General features: G+C 48.5%; 1 protein-coding gene across 11 annotated transcripts in view; it reads left to right on the top strand.

Moving 5' to 3' along the window:
• The window catches only part of PLCD4 (phospholipase C delta 4), a 26,830-nt gene extending 2,966 nt beyond the window's left edge, over positions 1-23,864 (top strand). The window contains exons 2-17 of one of the 11 annotated variants that reach the window (XM_029933823.1): positions 3,292-3,351; positions 3,493-3,651; positions 4,846-5,074; positions 6,208-6,337; positions 7,162-7,393; positions 12,621-12,822; positions 14,338-14,482; positions 15,346-15,498; positions 19,222-19,413; positions 20,787-20,882; positions 21,025-21,181; positions 21,506-21,622; positions 21,840-22,012; positions 22,556-22,691; positions 22,959-23,108; positions 23,187-23,864. In XM_029933823.1, coding sequence (XP_029789683.1) covers positions 3,330-3,351; positions 3,493-3,651; positions 4,846-5,074; positions 6,208-6,337; positions 7,162-7,393; positions 12,621-12,822; positions 14,338-14,482; positions 15,346-15,498; positions 19,222-19,413; positions 20,787-20,882; positions 21,025-21,181; positions 21,506-21,622; positions 21,840-22,012; positions 22,556-22,691; positions 22,959-23,108; positions 23,187-23,293 — 2,400 coding nt within the window. In that variant the 5' untranslated portion in view covers positions 3,292-3,329 and the 3' untranslated portion in view covers positions 23,294-23,864. The other 10 variants (XM_029933822.1, XR_003906465.1, XM_029933825.1 and 7 more) reach the window with 10 other exon arrangements.

Here is a 23,864-nt window from a genome sequence, read left to right as displayed (position 1 = left end):
TATCATAGAGGTTATTATCTGTAGCCTCGAGGATCTATCTCTACATTCGCTTCTAGGAGTGAACAGTCAAGACTCACTCTCTTCTTCTCAGGCTTCCTCCTCTCTTCCTTATGTCTTGCTCTTGCTCTCACTCCCGATCCTTTGTCCCTTCTTTCCTCGCTGCACCTACATCAGCCATGACCATCCTTCCCATCCTACCTTCATACACCAGAAGACACGGCAAGACCTAGAACACCGGGGTTCTAAGTCGCGTTCTTGGGGCAGTGTGTTCAGTCTGCCTCCTAGGATACGGGGAAAGTGAGGCTGAGTGGAGGGGTGCACTCCTGAGTGTCCTCCTCCCTCCGGGACCCCAGTCTTGAGATCTCCACAGGGGACAAGAATCAGAGCTGTTGGGAATTAGAAGAGAAAGAAAGAGAAGAAGAGGTGAGGTGGGGAAGGGGTGGGGAGAAGGATGAGGAGAGGAGAGTGCAGAGAGGCTAACAAGGGGGCAAGTAGGGAGGGCGACCGGATCAGGAGAGGACTGGTGAGGCCAGAGAAGGAAATTGAAGGCCTCAAGATGGGGGAGGAGAGAAACTGGAAGAAAGAAAAGAAAGGCTATTAAGTGGGACAGAAGATGACAGAGAGGAGAAACAAAACATCCGTGTTCCCCAAGGATTCATGGCCCTGCCCTAACCTTCCTCTGAGACAAAACCCTGTCTGAGGACAGAGCCTTGGTGAAATCTCTGGGCTGGACATGTGGAACCTTAGTTCTATTCCCTGACCCTGGCAGTTCAGTTAATCTTTCTAGTCCTTAGTCCCCTTCTCTATAAAATGAAGTCCAGTTCTGACATCCTGGGGCTCCCTGAGTTGAAATTGGCCACATGTCACCTAGATTTAGGTTTCAAATAAGGAGTCAGGAATGGGAGCAGGATTGGAAGAGCAGGCAAGCCCTGGGGTTGGAAGTGTTTGATGAAAAGCCTATGATAATTTTCCAAAGACGGACACCTGGGCGGCCCAGTCAGTTGAGCTTCTGACTCTTGATCTCGGCTCAGGTCTTGATCTCAGGGTCGTGAGTTGGAGACTTGCGTTGGGCTACTTAAAAAGGATTTTTCCCCACTAAGACTTGTTTGAGCGGAGGTAGGTTTCAAAATAAGAGTGTCGCATCCCTGGAGCTTAGGCTTCCTATACTTCCCATGTTTCCAGATATTCTGGGGAGGAGCCCAGACACAGGCGTAAGGGAAGGTAATTCTGTCTTCTCCCACCCCGTCCCAGAGTCCCAGAGTCCCTATGCCCCAGACACGGGAGCTGAAATTCAGCGAGGAGATAAACCAGGATGTTGGCAAAGGGGGATTATAGCCCTTTCCCCTAGAGTCTGAGGCCCTGAGACATTTAGGAGAGCACCTGTTACTTCAGTCTTCATTCAGCCTTGCAAGCCTCGGATTCCAAACTGCATCACCACCCAAAGGAGCAGAGCTGTTTTTCTCCCTCTCACGAAGCACTCTGGGCCCCTTCATCCATCCAGAGGCTGCTTCTGATCTCACCCAGGCTCACATACTCAGCCTCAGCCAGCAAAACCTTTGCTTTTTGGAACTGTCTCAGGGTTCTGTCTCTCCTGAGAGCTGCCTTGTGTTGTCCTTCCCACTTAGATGCAGATTGGCTCCCAACCTTCCCCTCTCCCTCTGGGCCCCTGCATGTTTGCTAGTCCTGTAGAAGGTCTTCTGTAGGGGCGCCTGCGTGGTTCAGTTGGTTAAGCATCTGACTCGATCTCAGCTCAGGTCCTGATCTCATGGTTGTGAGTTCAAGCCCCATGTTGGACTCCACACTGGGCGTAGAGTGTACTTTAAAAAAGAAAGAAGGGAAGGAAGGAAGGAAGGAAGACTTCATTGGGTCCATCACATTTCTGGACTTCTGTTTTGGGTCCTATAGTCAGGGAAGCAGTTTTTTTTTCAGTGACCCCCACATTTTCCCTAAAGACTTATAGGCTCTTCCAACTAAACAGAGATAGGGCACTGATAGGCCATGTGACTTGAGACAAGTCACATCACATTTCTGGACTTCTGCTTTTCATTTATGAAATAGAGGGAGTTGAACTGCACAGTGTTTTAACGGAGCACCACCTGAATGATTTTAGAGATGCTTTTCGTGTTTTAGATACTCACCATTGCCAAAAATTTTAACTTATCAATTAAAAACCACAACAGTTCTATTCTATTCCTTTGCTTTTACAAACTTTGCCGGTTCCAGAAAGATCATGTCAAGAGTTGAGAATTTCTTATAGGGGCTACATATCAAGTCTTCTAGTTCTTTTCAAGGGAAGTTTATTGTTACCTACTAGGACAACTTACCCAGGTCCTAAATTAGCATAGATCTTAAAGAAGGTTCTCTTTTTCAGTAGGTAGAGAAGACTTGAAAATGCAGATCTAGGGCACTTGGGTGGCTCGGTCAGTTAAGTGTCCGACTTCAGCTCAGGTCATGATCTTGTGGTCCGTGAGTTCGAGCCCTGCATCAGGCACTGTGTCAACAGCTCAGAGCCTGGAGCCTGCTTCAGATTCTATGTTGCTGTCTCTCTCTGCCCTTTCCCTGCTCACGCTCTGTCTGTCTGTCTCTCCCCCTCAAAAATAAATAAACATTAAAGACATTTAAGAAAATGCAATGCTGAGACTACATTACTTACCTGGTCCATTAATCTGAGAATAACTGTTAGGCCAAAGAGTATAAAATGTGTTTTACTGTGTGAAGGTAGAAGGAGATGGCTCATTGTGCAAGTATGGCACTAAATGTCACAAAAGAGACAAAAAAGGCACTCTGCCCTGGTCCCCAGGAGCTGGGTGATCTGCACTGGAGCGTGGAGTGGGCTCCCAAGATAGAGAAGCTGGGGTGATTCCATCTGGAGAAGAGAAGGCTGGGATATAGAGAGATTCCAAGTTCTGAAAGGAGGCAGCCAGCTTGACGGTGGTCCCTAATAATCAGGAGCTGAGAAGGATGACGCAGGTGACCAGCGGACTGTGGGGTATTGGGTAGGAGGCTCTGGGGTAGCCCTCTCTGGACTTAACTATGGGAAACAGCAAAGGCTTTGGAATCAGACATATTTGGCTTTACATTCTGAATCCCTGTGTGGTCTGATGCAAGTTTCTTAGGCTTTCTAAGCCTCAGAGTCTACCGAACTCAAACTAGAAGTAAAAAGAGCTGAAGACTATTTAGATGATAGTGGCCAGTTAGGGCATGTTGCTTTCCTTCTCTTCCTCCTTTGGTCTGTTATTCTAAGACCACCAGTATTAACTCAAAGCTTTTTGCTCCTCCTTGCTCCTTTAGGTGACCAGCTCTGGTACCAGCTGGTGGAGCAGGAGGTGATGGCGTCCCTGATGCAAGGCCGTGAGTACCCCAGCAGGAAAGGAGGGCTTGGGGAGACAGCCCGGGGAAGGGGAGGAGTCCAGACCCCTGTTCCTGAGCTCCTCCTGGGCCCTCCACCCTCCCTGCCAGCTACCCAGCCAGCCCCTTCTTCTCCTGGCCCAGGGTTGCCCATCAATCAAGACGTGCTGCTGATGCAGAAAGGCATGCTACTGCGCAAGGTGAGGTCCAAAAGCTGGAAGAAACTAAGATACTTCAGACTTCAGGATGATGGCATGACAGTCTGGCATGCCCGGCAGGCAGGAGGCAATGCCAAGCCCAGCTGTGAGTCACATGGATAGCTAGGGGTGGGTGTGTCGGGTAGACAGGACTCTGAAGAGGCCAGCAGCTGGGGAGCAGGGGAGGGACCAGGGTCCTACAGGGTGTCCTTGTGCTGTCCCTCTTGTGTCTATCTCCAAGCCTATAAAGTGGAAATTATAACAACATTGCCTCGTAAGGCTATTTATGAGGATTCAACCAGCGATTGCATGTAAAGGGCTTAGAAGAGCCCTAGCATATAATAAGGCTCAATAAATCACAGGTTATAGTTTTGTTACTATTAAATTGAGGCATGATCTCAGCCATTGGACTGCCTGGATTAAAACCCTTGCTCTGCCACTTTCTAGCTGAGCGGACAAGATACTTAACTTAAGCTTCAGTTTTCTCATCTGCAAAATGGAGATTAAACAGTAACTGCCTAGACGGCTACAGGGACTAAATAAGTTAATGTATAAAGCACCTAGGATGGGACCTAAAACCAGGATGCATTTAATACATTAGCCACGATGATGAATGTTTTTAAAAATCATAAATGCAGCATAACAGTGCGCATCCTGTTGGCTAGATGCCTTACGAACACTCTAAAAATCTGATCACAGGACACATCTAAGAGATCGTGCTTTTAGAGACATAATCAGATCTCACGAGTCATACCACCTCCGGCTGAGGAAAGGGGGTGGAAGAACTTCTCTGGCTCTCCCCTAGATGTCTGGAAAGAGGAAGCCCTCAAACCTGGAACAGGGGCGTTGAATTTGGGCACATCGTGCTTTGGTGTAACTGCTACTGCGTAGACTTCGAGAGTGTTTCCTTCCATCGGCCCCACCAGTCATCCTGTGATCACCACCATGTGGACAGGCCACGGAGGGGACCACCCCTTATTTCAGATGAGGGCACCGAGGGGTTAAGTCATTTTGGTCTGTGTCACACTGCCAGCTACTGGCCAAAAGCCAGGTCTTGCCACTCCCAGCACAGGCTGCTTGCCATGCTGCCTATGAAAATGGCAGTGACACATGGGGAATCTTGAATCCCAGGGGTCTGCGTCTCCCTGTTCTAAGGACTTGCGGGTTTCATCCTGTGGAGGCTGGGGTTCCCCTTCCCTGTGGCTTCACAGAGAGGAAGGGAGTACAGATCCCTGACCCTTAGCCCTTGCAATTTGGCGGATTCTCTTCCTCAGTGCCCCACTTGCTTCTTCTCCCGCAGTCTCAATCTCTGATGTGGAGACAGTGCGTGAGGGCCACGAGTCTGAGCTGCTGCGCAGCCTGGCAGAGGAGTTCCCCCTGGAACAGGGCTTCACCATCGTCTTCCATGGCCGCCGCTCCAACCTGGACCTGGTGGCCAGCAGCGTTGAGGAGGCCCAGATATGGATGCAGGGGCTCCACCATTTGGTGGACTTTGTCACCAGCATGGACCAAAAGGAGCGGCTGGACCAGTATCAACAGGATGGAGTCAGAATGGGGACCAGGGGTCACTGAAGGAGCTGCAGGGCTAAGGAGGGATGGACACGTGCAGGGATAGGGAGGTCTGAGAGACCAGATGGGGTGGGCAAGGGCAGCTCAGGCCAATGGGAGGCAGAGGATATTGAAGGAGTCATGGAGGCTTGGGATAGCAAAAAACATAGCCAGGCAGAGAATGGGCGTAAGTCAGGCCTGTCGGGATTGGTGGAAGGGACAGTGAGAGACAAAGGACCAAACAAGGTACTGATCTTGAGAGCTGAACAGAAGTTCCCCGTGGCATTAACCACCATAGGACTGGGAAGCAGCTTTCATGGTGTTGACTGATTCAGATTCCCTAGACTGTGTTCACCTTCCATGCCAGTTCATTCATTCATTTCTTCATTCATTCATTCCTTCATTCATTTGCCATTTATTAAGCAGAAGATATCAGCCACTGTACCACACTTTAGAGGTACAAAGATCAGTGAGACTCAGGCATGGTTTTAGTTGTTGGAAAAAATGGAACTGGGTAAATAATCTAAGTGGCCTAGAAGTGTTAAGGGACTTAGGTTATTTATGGGTGTTCAAAGGAAGGAGAAATATTTAATTCTACCTGAGAGAGTTCTGAGGAAACTTCAGGCAGGTGGTTGCATTTGAGCCGAGCCTTGAAAAGGAGTAGAATTTGAACCTAAAGAAGGAGGGAAAGGCTCTCCTGCCTGAGGGAACAGCATGAGCAAAGGGCCACACATATGACATTGAAGAGCAAGAGAGAGAGTGGGACATCAGAGAGCAGGGAGTTGCTGAGTGTGGCCCAAGTTCTGGGAGGAAGCAGTGTGATGAGAAGGTTGGGTGGGGGCCAGATCATGGAGGGGAAGACCTTCAATCTATGTTAGGAAACTTGGGCTCCTTTCTGCAGGCAACAGGGAGGCCCCTGCAGGCACCCAAGCCATGCAGGGACAAGAGAGATGGGTGCTCTGGGAGATTATTCTCGAAGCCCACGTGGAAAGTGCATTGGCCATGGAGGAGAGACTGGGAGGATGAAAGGGGAGAAGATGTCAGTGGTTGGACATGCACACTCATCTGCACACACAACCACACACACGGTGCTTTTGCCTTGACTCACACCTGGGTGGCTGAGCGACTGGTTCCAGCGTGGGGACAAGAACCAGGATGGCCGCATGTGTTTCCCAGAGGTCCAGCGCTTACTGCACCTGATGAACGTGGAAATGGACCAAGAATATGCCTTGCGTCTTTTCCAAGTGAGTCTTTTGGGGAAGGGTCTTCAGAAGCCAGCCAAGGCCACATTCTCACTTGGCCAGAAGCATTCTGGCCCTATCCAGCATCGCTCTTTGTTGAATCCCTCCTATGCGCCCTACTGCTCTGCCAGGCTCGAAGGAAAGGGTAGGGTGTGGTTCGTAGCCTTCGGTCTTCTTAGAAAGACGATTCATGGGGGCACCTGGGTGGCTCAGTCGATTAAGCATCTGACTCTTGGTTTTGGCTCAGGTCATGATCTCACGGTTTGTGGGTTCAAGCCCTGCATCGGGCTCCATGCTGACATGTGGAGCCTGCTCGGGATCCCCTCTCTCTCTGCCCTTTCCCTGCTCGCACTCTCTGTCTCTAAATATAGATAAGTAAACTTTAAAAGTTAAAAATAATAAATTAATTAAAAAAGGAAAGATGATTCAAAATCTTATGAAAGGTAAACAATACATTACTATGTCAGACCTCAAGGACCTCTCTGTCCATAGCCGGAATTTCACAGGTGCTTAGTACCAATGGAAAACTCTAATTGGAATGTGAGTAAATAGGAGGAGGGAGCTTTTGACCTTGAAGGCACTTGTTGGAAGCAGTTCACTCTTTCTAATTGAAATTTTTCTCTAGTAGCAAATGGTATGGCTACAGTTTTGCTTTTTGCTTACCAAAGTGGCTGCTATGAACACCAAATGTCAGATGCTCTGCGGGCATACTGTGGAAGTGCGTTTGTATCCATCTGTCAGTAAGGCTGTTCTTACAAGGCAAGTCGAAGCCATAAAATTTGCTCTTAAAAGGATTTGTCCACAATCCTCTAAACCCTCATTTGCAGGAAGCAGATGCATCCCAGTCTGGGACTCTGGAAGGAGAAGAATTTGTAGAGTTCTATAAGGCATTGACTAAGCGCCCTGAGGTGCAGGAAGTGTTTGAAAACTTTTCGGCTGATGGGCAGAAGCTGACCCTGCTGGAATTTGTGGATTTCCTCCGAGAGGAGCAGAATGAAGGAGAGCGAGCTTCTGATCTTGCTTTGGAACTCATCGACCGCTATGAGCCTTCAGAGAGCGGTAAGAGGGCTGGAGGGTGGCAAGGCGCTGGTCACGGGGCGGAGAGGGGGACCAGGATTAGAAAGGTCCAGAGACAAGCCGCCTTCTGCCTAACTCAGGGAAGCCTGGGTCCACCCATACCTAGTCCCAGGGCAGTCACTTTCATCTCATTCAACCACTCCCTGGGAAGTAGAGCAGAAATTTCCTTCCCAAATAAGACAGGGGTCCCCTGTGATTCGAGATCTCTCCAGAGGAAGACCATCCCTAAGTCCCCGCTCTTCCACTCTGCTCCTGCTTCACTTTCGGAATAAGTTCTTCCTGATATCAACGTTTGTCCCCAGCAGAAAATGAAGATCCTCCTTCCTCTTGCGTTGGCTTCTCCAGCGCATACGATTCCATTTCTTCTAGCTCCTTCATGGTTCCCGTTTGTTGTTCCTTTAAGTGCTGGGTCTCTGCCCTTTCCTGAACTCTCTCCAAGTTCTCCAAGTGGTTCTTGAGTTGCTAAGCCCCTGAACCAGGAAGCTAGTCAGTCCCTGGCTGAGGGGGGTGATGAGGAGGCCAGTCATCTAGCTTTTAGCAAGCACGGCTAACCCTCAGACCTTTCTCCCTGCCCCTTCCGTGGGCACCTCCCTGCCCTCCATGGCCTTCAGAATATCAGGCACTGACATTAATAATAAATGATTTACAAGGCACTTTCACCTAGCGTACTTTATTCAGTCCTCCCTTCAACCTTGTAAATCAAAAGCATAATGTTTTTTCAGCTTCTGCTAAGTATCCTGTCATGTGCCAACATCGCTACGTGCCTTTTCTCTCCTCACCCTTCCAATGGCCCGTTGAAGTGGGTTCCGTTATTATGTCAGTTGTGCAAAAGAGAACTAGGGTTTAGAAAGATCAAATCAGTTGCTCAAAGTCAACAGCTAATGAGAGGAGGAATCAGGATTCAAACCCGGGTCACTTCACGCTTTCCTCATACCTCTGTGGAACATGAGGATTAGAGATGAGATGAATGAGAGCTGGACAAGGGACCCACGTTTGCAAGTGTTGACTCCCAACACCCTTTCATTCATTCATTCACACATGACGTCAGCTAATGCTTATTGAGCACCTGTCATGTGCCGGGACCTAGCTAGGCTCAGGACCAGAAACACAGCAGGAGGAAGTTGGACAAGGACACTGCCCTCATGGAACTCCGAGTCAAACAGAAAGTGTTGGAATTGCTGATTCCAGACTCCTGCTCACACTTAGAGAAGAAAGGGGGCTATCAAGAAATCGTTTCAGAAAACTAAATAGAAGGAGAACGCATGGCTTAAGAAGTAGGAGCTTCTATTTCTAGTGCAGGGTCCGGTAGACAGCAGCTTCTTTGTTCTATCACCTGCCCCTCTGGGTGTTCCCGCCCCTGCATTCACCTGGAAGATACTGTACTCTGGCTGCAGAGCATCGTATCAGCCAGGACACTTGGGCTCAACTCCCCACTGGACTTCTTTTTGTTCTTTTTCATTTTTAAAAGTTATTTTATTTATTTTAAATGTACATCCAAGTGAGTTAGCATATAGTGCGAGAATGATTTCATGAGTAGAATCCAGTGATTCATCCCCTCCATATAACACCCGGTGCCCATCTCAACAAGTGTCTTCCTCAATGCCCCTTGCCCATTTAGCCCATGCCCCCACCCACAACCCCTCCAGCAACCCTCAGTTTGTTTTCTAGATTTAAGAGCCTCTTATGTTTTGTCCCCCTCCCTGTTTTTATATTACTTTTGCTTCCCTTCCCTTATGTTCATCTGTTTTGTGTCTTAATTCCATATCTGAGTGAAGTCATATGTTATTTGTCTTTCTCTGATTTCTTTCGCTTAGCATAATACCCTCTAGTTTCATCCACGTTGTTCCAAATGGCAAGATTTCATTCTTTTTGATTGCCAAGTAATACTCCATTGTATATATATATACCACATCTTCTTTATCCATTCATCTGTTGATGGACATTTGGGCTCTTCCCACACTTTGGTTATTGTCTATAGTGCTGCTATAAATACTGGGGTGCATGTGCGCCTTCAAAACAGCACATCTGTATCCTTTGGATAAATACCTGGTAGTGCAGTTGCTGGGTCGTAGGGCAGTTCTGTTTTTAATTGTTTGAAGAACCTCCATACTGTTTTCCGGAGTGGCTGCACCAGTTTGCATTCCCAAGAGCAGTGCAAAAGGGCTCCTCTTCCTCCGCATCCTCGCCAACACCTGCGGTTGTCTGAGTTGTTAATGTTAGCCATTCTGACGGGTGTGAGGTGGTATCATTGTGGTTTTCATTTGTATTTCCCTTATGAGGAGTGATGTTGAACATTTTTTCATGTGTCTTTTAGCCACCTGGATGTCTTCTTTAGAAAATATCTATTCATGTCTTTTGCCCATTTCTTCACTGGATTGTTTGATAAGTTCTTTACAGATTTTGGATACTCACCCTTTATCTGATATGTCATTTGCTTATATCTTCTCCCATTCCATCGGTTGCCTTTTAGTTTTGCTGATTGTTTCCCTTGCCCTGCAGAAGCTTTTTATCTTGATGAGGTCCCAATAGTTCATTTTTGCTTTTGTTTCCCTTGCTGCTGCAGACATGTTGAGTAAGAAGTTGCCATGGCCAAGGTCAAGGAGATTTTTGCCTGCTTTCTCCTCTTCCCCACCATACTTCTTACTAACTGCGTAACCCTAGGCAAGCTGAGAACGGTTTGCTCATTTGTAAAAAATTGGTTATCGAATGAAATGGTGAACATGAAAAGTATCTGGCAACTGTGGATTTACCTTCGTGACTAAAGTTATTACTGGCAAGAAAACTTCCTGCCTCACTTCCCGCCACCGCCCTTCTCCACCATCGCTAGGTCTTGTCAAAGCTGGAGCAAGGAACCTGGGCATTAGAGTCAAGTTGTTCAGCCTGCCAAGGGACCCCCTCGTGTAGCGTTGCTCCCCTCAGTGAGACCGCACAGCCCAGGGATATGGGTGCGGCTCGGTCCCCTGGCTGCCTGAGTTCAAACCCCAGCTCTTTCACTTACTAGTTATGTTACCTAACCTCCCAGGGCAGATTATGTTGTATCTACCTTGTCATGTTGGTGAGACATTAAGAGAGATGCTGCATGGAACGTTCTGGGTATTAAGCGCTCAGTATGAGTCATTGTTGTTGATATGGTATGAGGCCCATGCCGAGATGGGTGAGGGCTCTGGAGGGAGTGACAGGGCCCTGCCATCAAAGAAAGTGTAGTCCAAGGTGATATTGGACGACTGTTCTTCAAAATACCATATGGGGGGCGCCTGGGGGCTCAGTCGGTTAAGCGTCCGGCTTCAGCTCAGGTCATAATCTCACGGTTCAAGGGTTCAAGCCCCGCATCAGGCTCTGTGCTGACAGATAGCACAGAGCCTGGAGCCTGCTTCAGATTCTGTGTCTCCCTTTTTCTCTGACCCTTGCCTGCTCATTCTGTCTGTTTCTCTCTCTCTCTCAAAAATAAATAAAAAAACAAAACAAAACAGAAAAACCCCAAAAAAACCAAAATACCATATGAGAATTGATGATAAGAAGAAACACTCAGGTCATGACTGGCAGCAGCTACGCAGCCCAGGGAATGAAACACAAGTACCTCAGTCATGTCACTAAGTCTTTGACTTTGTTTGCCTCTGGGCCTCAGTTTCTCCATCTATAAAATCAACCCTTTAAAAAAATTTTTTTTGAGCATTTATTTATCATTGACAGACACAGAGAGACAGAGCATGATCATGGAAGGGGCAGAGAGAGGGGGAGACACAGAATCCCAAGCAGGTTCCTCCAGGCCCTGAGCTGTCAGCACGGAGCCTGGTGCAGGGCTTGAACCCACGAACTGTGAGATCATAACTTGAGCTGAAGTTGGATGCTCAGCTGACTGAGCCACCCAGGCGCCCCTAAAATCAACCCTTTGCACTGAATATGATGCTGTCCATTATGGTAACCCTGAGCTCTGTATGACTATTTAAATTTAGATGAACTAAAATCAGGATGCCTGACTGGCTCAGTTGGAAGAGCATGCAACTTTTAATCTCAGGGTCATGAGTTCAAGCCCCCCATTGAGTGTAGACATTACTGAAAAGAATAAATAAATTAAAACTTAAAAAATAATAATCAACTGAAATCAAAATTTTAAATTCAGTCCTTCAGTCACATAACCACACTTCAAATGTTCAGTAGCCATATGTGTTTGGAAGCTACCATACTGGATGGCACAGAATAGAACATTTCCATCATTGCAGGAAGTCCTATTGGATAACACTGGATTAGAATGATGTTTTGTTTTGTTTTTAAATTTTTTAATGTTTTTATTTATTTTTGAGAGAGAGAGAGAGAGAGAGAGAGAGAGAGACAGCATGAGCAGGATACAGTCAGAGAGAGAAGAAGTCACAGGATCTGAAGACAGGCTGCAAGCTCTGAGCTAGCTGTCAGCACAGAGCCTGATGTGGGGCTCGAACCCACGAACCGTGAGATCATGACCTGAGCAGAAGTTGAATGCCTAACCAACTGAGCCACCCAGGAGCCCCTTGGTTGTTGTTGTTGTTGTTTTTTTTTTTTAACTAATACTTTCTTTAGTTTATTTATTTATTTTTAATATATATCTTTTAACATTTATTTATTTCTGAGACAGAGACAGAGTGAAGGGGGAGGGGCAGAGAGAGAGGGAGACACAGAATGTGAAGCAGGCTCCAGGCTCTGAGCTGTCAGCATAGAGCCCAATGCGGGGCTCAAACCCACGAACCATGATATCATGTCCTGAGCCAAAGTCAGATACTTAGCCAACTGAGCCACTCAGGTGCCCCTTAAGTTTATTTATTTTTGAGAGAGACAGAGAGACCATGAGTGGGGGTGGGGCAGAGAGAGAAGGAGAGAGAGAATTCCAAGCAGGCTCCCCGCTCAGCACAGAGCCTGACGTGGGGCTCAATCCCACAATCATGAGATTATGATCTGAGCCAAAATTAGGAGTTGGATGCTCAACTATCTAAGCCACCCAGGCACCTCTGGACTAGAATGATCTTAATGATTCTCCCTGTAGCTTTAACTTTCTCTGAGGGCTTCAATGATCGAAGTGACAGTGAGTGGGGCACGTTTGGGATCTAGAGGCTGGGAGTGGACACCACCCAAAAGCCAGGACTCTGGAGAGGGGTGGGGTGAAGGCCGGGCTGGGGATATGCTGGGACACTCTGACTCAGAGCTTCTCACTCTAGGATTCCCCTGCTCCACACCTTAGGCAAAGTGCGACATGTGCTGAGCTTGGATGGCTTCCTCAGCTACCTCTGCTCGAAGGACGGAGATATCTTCAACCCAGCCCGCCTCCCCATCCACCAGGATATGACTCAACCCTTGACCCACTACTACATCAACTCCTCCCACAACACCTACCTAGTGGGGGACCAGCTTTGTGGCCAGAGCAGCGTCGAGGGATATATACGGTGCAGTGGGAAGGGCTTCAGCTCTTGAGAAGGGCCCATCTGTGCTCTCCGTGCTAACAGGGATTGAGGGGACGTCCTGGGGGGCTTGGGGCTGACGGTCCCCAGATACCTGAGAGACTTGGAGGACATGTTGCAGACCGACAGGACAGTAGTACGGAAACTCTATGGTTGTACCGAGCTTTTCTCTTTTTCATAGGCTATGAAATCCTCTTGGAACCCAGAGGTCCTGACAGGTTTATTTTGGACAAATAAATAAAGTAAATGTTACACGGAAGGGAGTAGCGCATAGAAGTTAGAAACATACGTTACGGAGTAAGACCATTTGAGGTCAAATCTTAGCTTCTCTCCGAACTTGGTACTCTGGTTCTAAGTATTTAACCCCTCTGGGCTTCAGTTTCCCCATCTATGAAATAGGGATGATAACAATGCCTATTCTGTCTGTGTTGTGAGGATTTATTTATTTATTTATTTATTTATTTATTTATTTATTTATTTATTTTTGAGCCAGTGGGGTAAAGGCAGAGAGAGGGAGACACAGAATCCTAAGCAGGCTCTGCATTGTCAGCACAGAGCCCGATGTGGTGCTCCATCTCACCAAACCTCAGATCATGACCTGAGCCACAATCCAGAGTCGGACGCTTCACCAGCTCAGCCACCTCAGCTCCCCCTGAGTTGTGAGGATTGAATGAGATAATCCACGTGTTAATAACTAATAAGTGGTATCTGCTCTTATTGTGATTGCTCATGGTTAGATCGAATAGTCAAGATATCTTGACTTAACAGTGCCAGCAACTGAACTAGTAGCTTCAGTGTATACAAAGATTAGTGGAATATATTGTTTCTGCCCTAGGATGTCTAGTAGAGAAAATAAAGCATAAATTTACTGGGAGTTTGAGGGTCGCTTGACTGGCACAGTTGGTAGGGCATACAACTCTTGACCTTGGGGTCATGAGTTTAAGCCCTATGTTGGACGTAGAGCTTACTTTAAAAACAAAGAAACAGGGGTGCCTGGGTGGCTCAATCAGTTAAGCATCCGACTTCGGCTCAGGTCATGATCTCATAGTTCGTGGATTCAGGCCCCGTGTCGGGCTCTGTGCTGACAGCTCAGATCCTGAAGCCTGCTTCAGATTCTGCATCTCTCCCTCTCTCTCTGCCCCTCCCTGTTTACACTATCTCTCTCTGTCTCTCATAAATAAATAAATGTTAAAAAAAATTAAACAAACAAATTTCCTAAGAGTTTAAATAACTCAGGTGTCGCAGAACAATAAACCGCCAGGACACCAGAAGCATCATGAGGCAATATGTGGTGACTTGCTGAAGGCAGATTGTGAGGTGGGTGGGGGTGGTGTGAGCCATAGCAGTGTCCCAGTGGGAGAAAGGCCCACGGAGATGTGGCATGAAAGGGTCTTAACAAATAAGTGCCAGTGGGCACTGTTCTTTCCAGAGTGGGTAAGGGTCCCACACAGAAGGTGAGACCTTGACCCCTCTGTCCTTCGGGGTTTGGGGTTCTCGCAGGGCCCTGAAGAGGGGGTGCCGCTGTGTGGAGGTGGACATATGGGACGGACCTAGTGGGGAGCCTATCGTTTACCATGGACACACCCTGACCTCCCGCATCCCATTCAAAGACGTCGTGGCCACCGTAGCACAGTACGCCTTCCAGGTAGGAGCCCCCGCTGGGCGTGCTGGTGATGGAAGATGACCTGAGGGGGGAGCAGCTGGCTCTGGATCTGGGGAGGAGAGAGGGATACAGGGTAGGTCATATCAAATAGCATGTATGTCTAACTGTGCAACATCAGGCAAATATTAAGGGATTATGAAAAGGGTTGGATATGTCACCAGTAATTAGTAGTCATAGAGGCTATTGCTAGAGATTAGAAACTATTACTATGAATAACTATCATCTATTTGGGAGCCAGTGGATAAGGAAACAGAGAAAGTGGTGGGTAGGGCCGGGGGACAATAGGAATCGGGAGATGAGAGTGTAACATGAGCACATAATTGGGGGAATGGCCTAGCCTTTCCACTCTGAGGCTAAAAACTCAAAGGTCCCAGAGGGACCTGGGTCAGACCTGGTACAGGTCTCAGATTTGAGATCCCAACAGTGACTTTTAAATTTTTCTTCTTGTTTTTTTTGTTTTTTTTTTTTAATTTTTGAGAGAAAGAGCATGCACAAGTTGGGGGGAGGCAGAGAGACAGAAAGAGGGAGAGAATCTGAAGCAGGTTCTGAACTGCCAGCATGGAGCCCGACACGGGGCTTGAACTCACGAACTGTGCGATCATGACCTGAGCCGATAATCAAGAGTCAGACACTTAACTGACTGAGCCACCCAGGCATCTCCCCAACAGTGACGTTTAAATGTAGGGTGTGCCCCAGACCCAGCAAGGCCTCCCTGACATCTGGAATAGGGTCTGAGAAGTTTAGCCATTGGGGTACTCAGTTGAGTGAGTCACCAGGAGGGCCCTGGAGACGCAAGGAAGTTATAGGCTTTAGAACTCTGGCTCCAGCATCCCCTCCCCTATCAGACCTCAGACTACCCGGTCATCTTGTCCCTGGAGAACCACTGCAGCTGGGAGCAGCAGCAGGTCACAGCGCAGCATCTGACTGAGATCTTGGGGGAGCAGTTGCTGAGCACAACCTTGGACGGGCTGCTGCCCACTCAGCTGCCGTCGCCTGAGGTAGGCACCCTGTTCCCCTAGCCCGGGCTTTGCCGTGGCCTCCACACCCGCCCCATTGGCCCCCTCCTCTGTACCCCTCCTGTCCCCTTCTTCTCACCCTGAGATGGACTGTCTTGCTCTTTAATATCTTGGAGACAACTTTAAAAATTTTTCTTTAAATAAAAAGTTTTTATTTGAGAGAGAGAGAGAATCCCAAGCAAACTCCACACTCAGAATGGAGCCCAATGCGGGGCTCAATCCCAACAACGGGGACCTAATGTCCCAACAACTTTAGTGTTTAGAAAATACAATTGAGGGGCGCCTGTGTGGCATAGTTGGTTAGGGTCCAGCTTTGGCCCAGGTCATGATCTTGCAGTTCGTGGGTTCGAGCCCCACATCAGGCTCTGTGCTGACAGCTAGCTCAGACCCTGGAACCTGCTTCAGATTCTATGTCTCCCTCTCTCTCTCTCTGACCCTTCCCTGCTCAAGCCATCTGTCTTGCTCTCTCTCAAAAATAAATTTTAAAAAACATTAAAAGGGGCACCTGGGTGGCTCAGTCGGTTAAGCGTCTGACTTCAGCTTAGGTCATGATCTCACAGTTTGTGGGTTCGAGCCCCACATCGGGCTCTGTGCTGACAGCTCAGAGCCTGGAGCCTGCTTCAGATTCTGTGTCTCCCTCTCTCTCTGCCCCTCCCTTACTCATGCTGTCTCTCTCTCTCTCTCTCTCTCAAAAATAAATAAAAATGTTTTTTTTAATTAAAAAAATAAAAAATACAACTGAATACAGAATTGTTTATAGTTCTCTAAATTTTAAATCAATTATTTACTTATTTGTTTTCAATGGAAATATCTTTTCTTTTCCTAATAGTTCATAATTATTGTAGACTGTACAAACAATATACAGAAAAGGAAGTCCCCCACCATCATCTCAACCCCTCCCCAAACAGCTGTTAATAGATTTTGAAAGTTTTTTTTTTTTTGAGAGAGAGCGAGAATGAATGGGGTGGGGCAGAGAAAGAAGGAGAGAAAATCCCAAGCAGGCCCTGCGCTCCACACTAAGCCTGATCCGGGGCTTGATCTCATGACGTGAGATCATGACCTGAGCTGAAATCAAGAACTGGAAAGTTCAGGGGTGCCTGGGTGGCTCAGTCGGTTAAACGCCCAGCTTCAGCTCAGGTCATGATCTCACGAGTTCATGGGTTCGAGCCCTGCGTCCAGCTCTGTGCTGACGGCTTAGAGCCTGGATCCTGCTTCAGTTTCTGTGTCTCCCTCTATCTCTGACCCTCCCCTGCTCATGCTGTCTCTCAAAAATAAAAAACATTAAAAAATAAAAATTTTAAAAAAGAACTGGAAAGTTCAACCGGCTGAGCCACCTAGGTGCCCTGTCAATAGAATTTTTTAAATGCTTACATAAATATGCATGTGTATATATATTTACATTTTTAAGAGCATCCATGGGATCCTTTTCTATATCCCTTTTATATCTCACATACCATACCATGGATGTCGTCTCACGTATAATTTTTCTCCTTTTAATAGCTATGTGGTATTCCATTTTCTGTTATGAACCATCCTTTATTCAACCAGTAAATGGTAATCATTCAGATTGTTGCTAAGTTTTCACTTGTACATACAGCTTTGTCCATTTACTCTTTCTGTGAGATGGGTTTCTGGAAGTAAAATTGCTGGGTCGAAGAGTTTGCATGTTGATATTTTGGTAATTATTCCCAAGTTGTCCTCTGGGGGAAAAACAAATTACATTCCAACCAACAGTGTAAGAGAATGACTATAAATAACTCCAGTAGTGAGATGATTCATAGTGGCAAATGTGAAAAAAAGGAAGAAAATTCAAGTTTTAAAAAAAGAAAGGTCTGGGGCGCCTGGGTGGCTCAGTCGGTTAAGCTTCCGACTTCGGCTCAGGTCAGATCTCATGTTCGTGGGTTCAAGCCCCGCATCGGGCTCTGTGCTGACAGCTAGCTCAGAGCCCAGAGCCTACTTCCAGTTCTGTGTCTCTTTCTCTCTCTGCTCCTCCCCCTCTATGCTCTGTCTCTCTCTGTATCAAAAATAAAATAAAACATTAAAAAAAATTTAAAAAAAAGAAAGGTATATATTTTCATCTTTTGAATTAATTTATATTACTTACCCACTTTATTGGGTTTATAATCCTTTTTACTTTTAATTTTACAGAGAGCTCACACAGGGTGGTGAGGGGAGAGAATCTTAAGCAGGCTCATGCTCAGCGTGGAGTCTGACTCGGGGCTCAATCCCATGACCCTAGTCGAAATCAAGAGTCAGATGCTCAACTGACTGAGCTACCCAGGCACCCCAGGTCGTCCCGGGTTTATAATCTTTATTTTTTTTAATTTTTTATTTTTTTCAATGTTTTGTTTATTTTTGATACAGACAGAGACAGAGCATGAGAGGGGGAGGGGCAGAGAGAGAAGGAGACACAGAACCGGAAGCAGGCTCCAGGCTCTGAGCCAGCTGTCAGCACAGAGCCCGACGCGGGGCTCGAACCCACGAACGTGAGAACTGACCTGAGCTGAAGTTGGAGGCTTAACCAACTGAGCCACCCAGGCGCCCCTAATCTTTATTGATATATAACAAGTTTGTTTGTTTTACAGAGATGATTCCTATGCAAGAAACTGTACCTAGTTATATAGATGTGTGTGTGTGTGTGTGTGTGTGTGTGTGTATTTGAGAGACAGAGGGAGACAGAGAGTGAGCAGGGGAGAGGCAGAGAGAGAGGAAGTCACAGAATCTGAAGCGGGCTGTAGGCTCTGTTAGCACAGAACCCAGTGTGGGGCTCGGAACACACGAACCATGAGATCATGACCTGAGTTGAAGTCAGATGCTTAACCCACTGAGCCACCCAGGCGCCCCTGTTTGTTTGTGTATTATTTTTTTAAGCAGACTCTACACCCAATGTGGGGCTTGAACTCACGACCCTGAGATCAAGAGTCCCATGCTTTACTGACAGAGCCAGTCAGGTGCCCCTATAACATGCTTAAAAATTTTTTTAAATGTTTTTATTTATTTTTGAGAGAGAGAGAGCATGAGCAGGGGAGGGTCAGAGAGAGAGGGGGACACAGAATCCAAAGACCGCTCCAGACTCTGAGCTAGCTGTCAGCACAGAGCCCGATGCGGGGCTGGAACCCATGAACTGTGAGATCATGATCTGAGCCAAAGTTGGATGCTTAACTGACTGAGCCACCCAGGCGCCCCACCTATAACACATTTTTAAATGTTAGAGATATTAATGCTTTGGAAAATATCTGGTTTTGCAGTCTTTGCTTTTGTCCTACTGCATCTTCTGCCCTACAGGGGATTTTAAGCTTTCTGTAGTCAAATCTTCTGGTCCTTTTTATGTCTTCTGAGTTTCCTTCTCCTGTTTTTTTTCTTTTTCCACCTCCTGTTTCTAAATGCTTTCCCACTTAAAGATTATTCAAAAAGATTCTGTTTTCTTCTAATACTCTCAGGTTCTTTACATTTAAATCTTTAATCTGGGAGGAATTTTTATGAGTCAAATGTGAGGTAGGGGTCCCATGTATTGTTTTCCAAATGGACAGAGGTGTTACAAGTTGGTTTAATGACAGGGAATCCCTATTTTATGTAGCATGCAAGCCCCCTGTGGGGATCCCTGACCACCCACTTCCTGTCTTTGAGGCGGTCCCATCAGAGCAGTGGGCGCTGCATGGTCCCCAGAGCAGACAGGTGAACAAGCCCCTTCATTTCCACCCCCAGGAGCTTCGGAGGAAGATCCTGGTGAAGGGGAAGAAGTTACAGACGCTTGAGGAGGACCTCGAGGAAGAGGAAGAGGAAGTGCTAGAGTCTGAACTGGAGGGACAGCAGGAGGCTGAGCCAGAGCCGGGGGCCCAGTTTGAGTCTGAGCCCCTGGAGCTGAGCCCCCGCAGTAAGGACAAAAAGAAGGACAAGGTGGGCCAGGAGAGTGGTCTTTCCGCCCTAGCGTTGGGTCAGTCTGTACCACCAGCTCAGTTCATGTGTGGAGAGACTAGAGCCAGGCAAGGTGGAGGGCCCAGGAGCAGAATGTGCCTTGCCCGCAATAAAACAGGTATAGGGATGGCATCACTATATGTGGTCATACAGGGAGAGCTAGATTGCAGTGGCCTTCCCACTACTTTGGCCATGAAGTCTTTTTTGAATGAAATCTTTTATGAGAGCTCTGTACACAAAAGAGGTAAATGTGGAGCTGTCCTACCTGGAGCACCCATTTGGCTCTCTCCTGGGTCCCCCCTGCTGACTCCTGAGACAGCATTTTAAAATATTTTTTTTAATGTTTACTTTTTGAAAGAGAGAGCATGTGTGCACAAGTAGAGGAAGGGAAGAAAGAGAGAGAAAGACACAGAATCCAAAGCAGGCTTCAGGCTTTGGGCTCTCAGCACAGAGCCTGACATGGGGCTTGAACCCATGAACCATAAAATCATGACCTGAGCCGAAGTCAGATGTTTAACCGAGTGAGTCATTCAGGTGCCCTTCCTCCTGAGACATCTTTTGTACTAATTCTCAGTCCTCTTAAAGGCCAGTTTGAAAACCACTGTGTGTGTGAGAGAGACACACACAAAGAGATAGAGAGAGACAGAAAGAGAGAGAGAAGAAAGGAGGGAGGGCAGGAGAGAGGAGGGGACAAGAGCACTGTGCTACTATATTGGGTAAATTGTGCTTCATGGAGGGATGCCTATGGCCTCATCTAAAATGGGCTTAGAGAAAGAAAGCTTCTTGGAAAAGGTGAGTCTGAGAGAGGGCCAGAAATAGCCTAAAAAGAAGGAACAGAAAGAGTCAGGGAAAGTGAAGGCTACAAGCAGACTGTGCCAAAGTGGTCCATCTCCCTGCGGGGAAGGGGTGCCATTGGTGGGTCCACCAAGATCCTGGTTCGGAAGTCTGCATTTCCTTCTCGTGCACGTACTTCACTTCGCCGACTAACTGCTCCCTTACCCTGTCCTCTCTGGGCCTGCGATGTCTAACCTGCTACCATGTCCAGGGAAGGAAATGGGAATTCAGGAGACAAATGTAAAGCAATTACTCTGGGACCCTCACATCCTTCCAGGTGTGGCTCCCATGCCCATTGGCATACCTTGGCATAGCTGCCTGGGTTCGTGTACACTTTGGCCAACATTTACTCTTGTTTTAAAAGACGAGAGGTAGGGAGGAGGATGCCCCTCCTGCTTAAAAATAATAATTACAAACTTGTTACCCAGAAAGTAACAGTAGAACAGACCCTTTAAGCCCAGAAATTGAAACCGATCCCATCAGTGTGTGTAGACTGCCTTTATTCCCATTCCCATCCCCAGGTTGTGATGTGTCCGCTGTTTTGTTCGCCTATCTGTTGTCAGATTATGGTTCAGGCTCCTATTTCCAAGCCTGAGTCCGTTCTCTGTCCTAAGCAGGTGAGGCAGGAGGGAGAATGCAATGGGGAGGCAGTGGGCAGAGGTGTAGGCTGGGTGGGGAGATTCAGATCCCGGCCAGCGGCCCCTTCCTGCTCAGATGGCTGAGGATTCAATTTCATCGTTCTATTTTCTCCTTCCCCAGAAATCCAAACCTGTCATGTGTCCAGCCCTCTCTGCCCTGGTTGTCTACTTGAAGTCTGTCCCATTCCACAGCTTTGCTCACTCCAGGGAGCACTACCGCTTCTATGAGACATCATCTTTCTCTGAAACCAAGGCCAAGAGCCTCATCAAGGAGGCTGGTCAGGACCGAAAGAGAGGGCCAGGGAGGGAACTGGGATGGGTAGGGTCAGGCTGCTGGGCAGGCGGAGTCCCAGGGAAGAGGACAAGGGGCTAAGGAGAGATAAGGGAGCAGGCACAGGCACAGGAGTTAGGAGTAGTGGGCTCACGGCGCTGGGGGGTAGTGGAGGGAGGTTAGGGAGACGGGTCAGGATGGAACAGTGAGGCATGGGGGAGCCTTCTGGAGATGGCCTTGGGAGGTGCTGGGGACACGAGTGGAGTGTCTGGGGCCAGGGAAGTGGCGGAATCCGCTCCGTTGCCATCCCCCTACCACATCCCTTTTGCAGGCAACGAGTTTGTGCAGCACAATGCCTGGCAGTTAAGCCGTGTGTATCCCAGTGGCCTGAGGACAGATTCGTCCAACTACAACCCCCAGGAACTCTGGAATGTGGGCTGCCAGATGGGTGAGGGGGCAGCGGGGAGAAGGAGGAGGGCGTGGAAGAGCAACAGGTGGCCAGAGGGCCGGGGAATGCTTGACATGTGCTAGGCCGTAAAAGATGCCCTCGAAGGGGGGTGTTCCCAGCAGGCCCTTTAATACCCAATACATCTCTAGTCCCCCGAAAGAAGGCCTAGATGGTTCCTGAGATGGACCCTTCCCTTCTGTTCTCCTGGGGCCCTCAGTGGCTATGAACGTGCAGACCGCGGGGCTGGAGATGGACATCTATGATGGGCTCTTCCGCCAGAATGGGGGCTGTGGCTACGTGCTGAAGCCCGACTTCCTGCGTGACGCCCTGAGTTCCTTCCACCCCGAGAGGCCCATCAGCCCTTTCAAAGCCCAGACCCTCCTAATCCAGGTACCACAGAGAGGAAAACCTGTCGGGAAGAGCCTAGGGCAGCTAGGATGGGAGCAGGGGAAGTGGGGGCCCAGTGGAGTGTGGTGGGTGAAGGATTCCTCACAAGACAGCAGAGCCCGACTGGGAACGGCGTGCACTTTGGAGCCAGTTGCCTCGGTTCAAACCCATTCACTGGTTGTGGGAGTCTGGGCAGGTTCCTTAACCTCAGGCTCCCCACCTGCAGAATGGGGGTAATGAGACCACCCATCTCACAGGGCTGTTGTGGACTAACATAAAGTGCTGCAACAGTGCCTGGAGCAGAATAAGTGCTAGAAAGGGGCTGCCGACACGAACATACCTGCTTCCAAACCCTGTTACATTTCTACTCGGGTGCAATTAAAACTGCAGGTAGACTGCTAGAAGAGAATGTATTACCCAAATCCAAAGCTGTAGCGCAAGGTCCCGCGTATCCCCCACCCCCCACTTCCCCCTGGGGTGTAAGAGCGAGCCGGAGCAGGGCTGGGCTGAACGGGAAATAGTGAAGTTCCAGAGTCTCATCTGCAGGTCATCAGTGGCCAGCAACTCCCCAAGGAGGACATGACCAAGGAGAGGGCCATTGTGGATCCACTGGTGAGAGTGGAGATCTTCGGCGTCCGCCCAGACACAGCCCGGCAAGAGACGAGCCACGTGGAGAACAACGGTGAGACGGGGCAGTGCTGGCGGGAGGGAAGGAGCGTGGCCGTTTCACTACTATGATGCCCCCCACAAAGCACAGTCCCCGGCACACCCTCCCCCTCAGAAGTAGTATAGAACAGGACAGAGAAAGGCCTGTACATCTGGGGTCCGAGTCCCGGCCCCTTCCTCAGAAGCTCCAGCAGCCCGGGCAGATTACTGACCCGCTCTGGGCCTAAAGAAAATAGCCAACGATCTGTCACTTCACTTCCTCCCTCCTTCGCTCCCTCTTCAGGTTTTAATCCATATTGGGGGCAGACCCTGTGCTTCCGGGTCCTGGTGCCTGACCTGGCCCTGCTGCGTTTTGTGGTAGAGGATTACAACTGGAAAACCCGAAACGACTTTATTGGGCAGTACACACTTCCTTGGACCTGCATGCAAGAAGGTGGGCCGGTGCCCCATACCCTGGCCGACACCCCAGCTCCGGCTGTCTTACTAATGCTGTCCTCCTGCCTCTTTCCAGGCTACCGCCACATCCACCTGCTCTCCAAGGACGGCACCAGCCTCCATCCGGCCTCCATCTTCGTGCATATCTGCACCCGGGGAGAGCTGGAGGGGGATGAATCCTAAGGCGGGCACTTCCTGGGAAGGGTGGATGTGCTGGCTTGAGATGGTAAGAAAAACCTGGAAGGATGCTCCAGAAAGCAAACAGAAGTGGTAAAAACCAAGTTTTGAGCTGTGCGTTCCTAAGCACAAAATTACCTCGCTCTTCCTAACAAGCAAATCCAGGACCTGATTTTTCACTCGCTCTCTCTTCCCTTTCTTCATTTTTACATCTGTGGTATCTTTTCTGCCCCTTCCTCTGCAAACTCTCTGCTGGCCTTCCTTCCTTCCTCTTGCCACAGCCTCAAGCGCACACCCACATCTAGGATGAATCTCTTTCAACCCTGGCTCAAAGGCTGGCTGCCACCAGAAACCCAGAGAGGGGCTTGGAGCAGAGGAACACAAGGAGGCATAACCCCCCTCCCCCCTCTCCCCAACTTCCTCAAAGCTCAGAGCCAAGAAAGGTTCCCCAGGCAAAGGCTGGGGAAGGAGGCCTGACCCCAAGACTACATGGACTCTCAAGAGAAGACTGCACAGCTGCGTCCCCACTGGTCTGCCTTCCCGAGCCCCACTTGTACAAATAGAGCTTTTCTCCCCA

The sequence above is a fragment of the Suricata suricatta genome, chromosome 3 (genome assembly GCF_006229205.1).
Source record: "Suricata suricatta isolate VVHF042 chromosome 3, meerkat_22Aug2017_6uvM2_HiC, whole genome shotgun sequence".
NCBI classification, from domain to species: Eukaryota; Metazoa; Chordata; class Mammalia; order Carnivora; family Herpestidae; genus Suricata; species Suricata suricatta.
This window is presented reverse-complemented; position numbering and strand designations above follow the sequence as displayed.